The sequence below is a fragment of the Echinops telfairi genome, unplaced genomic scaffold (genome assembly GCF_000313985.2).
Source record: "Echinops telfairi isolate 266 unplaced genomic scaffold, ASM31398v2 ScPeMD7_1;HRSCAF=3_0, whole genome shotgun sequence".
In the NCBI taxonomy this organism is placed as follows: domain Eukaryota; kingdom Metazoa; phylum Chordata; class Mammalia; order Afrosoricida; family Tenrecidae; genus Echinops; species Echinops telfairi.
In genome coordinates, this window is record NW_022103896.1 from 8675257 (window position 1) to 8677404 (window position 2148).

Consider the following 2148-nt stretch of genomic DNA (forward strand, 5'->3'; position numbering starts at 1 on the left):
AAAACAGGATATGAGAAGAGTGCCCAACTGGTCAGGCAGAGTGAGGACCAGAAGTCAGGACTTGCTGATTTGAAGGCTGATTCCATGTGACCAAGCCCCTCCTTCCTCTAGAAGAAAGGGGCCCCTCTTCAACACGGTGCTGTGGAGGCTGACCTCGAAGCACCCCGAGCCCTCCAGCACCTGCTGCCTGGCGGGGTCACGTGACTGACTGTGGGCCGGCTTCTCCCACAGGGCATCCTGGGGTCCGGGCTGGCCCTGAAGGTGCAGGAGCAACACCGCCAGAAGCACTTCGAGAAAAGGAGGAAGCCGGCTGCCGAGCTCATCCAGGTCTGTCTGCCCCGGCTCGCCGCAGCTGGTGCTGGACGCCACCCAGGGCCCCGCGTGTGTCTGCATGTGCCTGGCAGGGGCCGAAATGTCCATTAAGATCCTCCAGTATGTCCATGTGCCCAGCAGAGGTGAACATGCCCATTCCTGATCCTGAGTCTGTCTGCATGTGCCTTACCTGGGCCCACGCCTGCTCGATTATAGACGGCTGTGGGTTTTACCGTAGCTGTCTGTGCGACCATAGTGTGTACCCCAGGTGACAGTCCCACACTCTCCCACTGACGTCCAAACCAACCAGGGCATGGACACAGGGCACAGACAGGATCAACACGCCAGCTTCTTGGCCGGTGACGTTGGGCTGAGGATTCAGCTTGGACTGGGGCCCTCGTAGGCTTCCTTCTGCTGCCTCACTCCCGCTCTTGACCTTGGGACCCGAAGAGGAGAATCAACGTCCTCTGCAGGTGCCCAGTCAACCTGCTCCTAGAGCATCTGACCACACCTCCCATCTGCCGGGAAGACGGGCCAAGAAGCCAGCAGAGGGAAATGCTCTGTGTGCACCAAGCATTAGACCATCTGCCCAACAGACAGCCCCATCGGTGGATGTCGGAAGGCCACCAGCTCTCCACTGGACATCCGCTCCCTCCCTGGGCTGGGTTGGAATCCTAGTGATTCCCCAGGCTTGAGGGCTGCTAGGAACACAGAGACTAGGAAGGGAGAGTCAGTCCCCTGGTGGCTGCAGTTATGTGGGTTGGGAATGCGTACGTGCCCACTGTGGGCATGCTTGTGTCTCTGAGAGTCCCTGTGACCGGCAAGGGTCGGGATATAATGTGAGCCCCCACATTATAGTTTCTAGGCCACTCCCAATCTCTGAGACTCAGTCCCCTGCTTCCCCAAACTCTCACAGTATCTCCACGCCCCTGCACCCTGTCACTGAGACCGCCACCTCCTGGGAGCTCATTTGTACCCCGAAGTGGCATGGGCAGGCCATGCTTGGCTTCCTACCTCTGACAGAGATGCCCGGGGAGAGCCAGCACCCCCTGCCTTCCCAGAGGTTGACCCAGCAAGCTTTGACCCCATGAGTCAAAGCCCCAAACCAAACTCCCTGCCGTCAGTCGATCCAGACTCAGAGCGACCCTCCAGAACAGGATAGAACTGGCCCCTGAGACTGGGGCCTAAAGCTGCTGGTGTGGCGAGGAACCCCGTGGGCAGGTCTGTGGTGACGCCTGGTCTCTCTCCGCCCCCCTTTTCTCTCCCAGGCTGCCTGGCGGTATTACGCTACCAACCCCAACAGGATCGACTTGGTGGCGACCTGGAGGTTTTACGAGTCAGTGGTGTCTTTTCCGTTCTTCAGGCAAGTGGAGGCTTGGGTATGGCAGCCCCCTCCCCTGGGGCTTTGCTGGTGCAGGCGGCCTTCTTGGGTTCCCGGGGGCAGCCTTCCAGGCAGTGGTTCCCCCCCAAAAGTATGATGTCCAGGCCACATCCCTGGGCTGATTAAACAGGAGCATCTGGGGATAAAACCCAGGAATCAGTGTTCCCAAAAGCTTGGTAGATGATTGCAATGTATGGCCAGGGTTAGTGGCTAGACGGAGCAGAGTAGCCCCTGAAGGGGAGGTCTGAGCCGGGTCCCAGTGTGTTGTTGCAGGTTCAAGAGGTGGGAGTTGGGACTGGAATCTCAGAGACAACTCGGCATGCCTCCCCCAGGCCACTCTGGAAAAGAGAGCAGAAAATGGCCTGTCCATGTGTCCCAGGCACCCATGTCATCCTCACCGGCACCCTGTTTCCTGTCATCCTCACCGGCACCCTAGGAGAGGAACGTTCTCACAC

At 59.1% G+C, this 2148-nt stretch overlaps 1 protein-coding gene across 1 annotated transcript in view; it reads left to right on the forward strand.

The window, feature by feature from the left end:
- KCNQ3 (potassium voltage-gated channel subfamily Q member 3) overlaps positions 1-2148 on the forward strand; it is a gene marked incomplete at its 5' end in the record, with an annotated part of 254883 nt that overhangs the window by 230938 nt on the left and 21797 nt on the right. Inside the window, 2 exons of the mRNA XM_045287958.1 lie at positions 232-327; positions 1581-1675. Coding sequence (XP_045143893.1) covers positions 232-327; positions 1581-1675 — 191 coding nt within the window. The remainder of the gene's footprint in view (positions 1-231; positions 328-1580; positions 1676-2148) is intronic.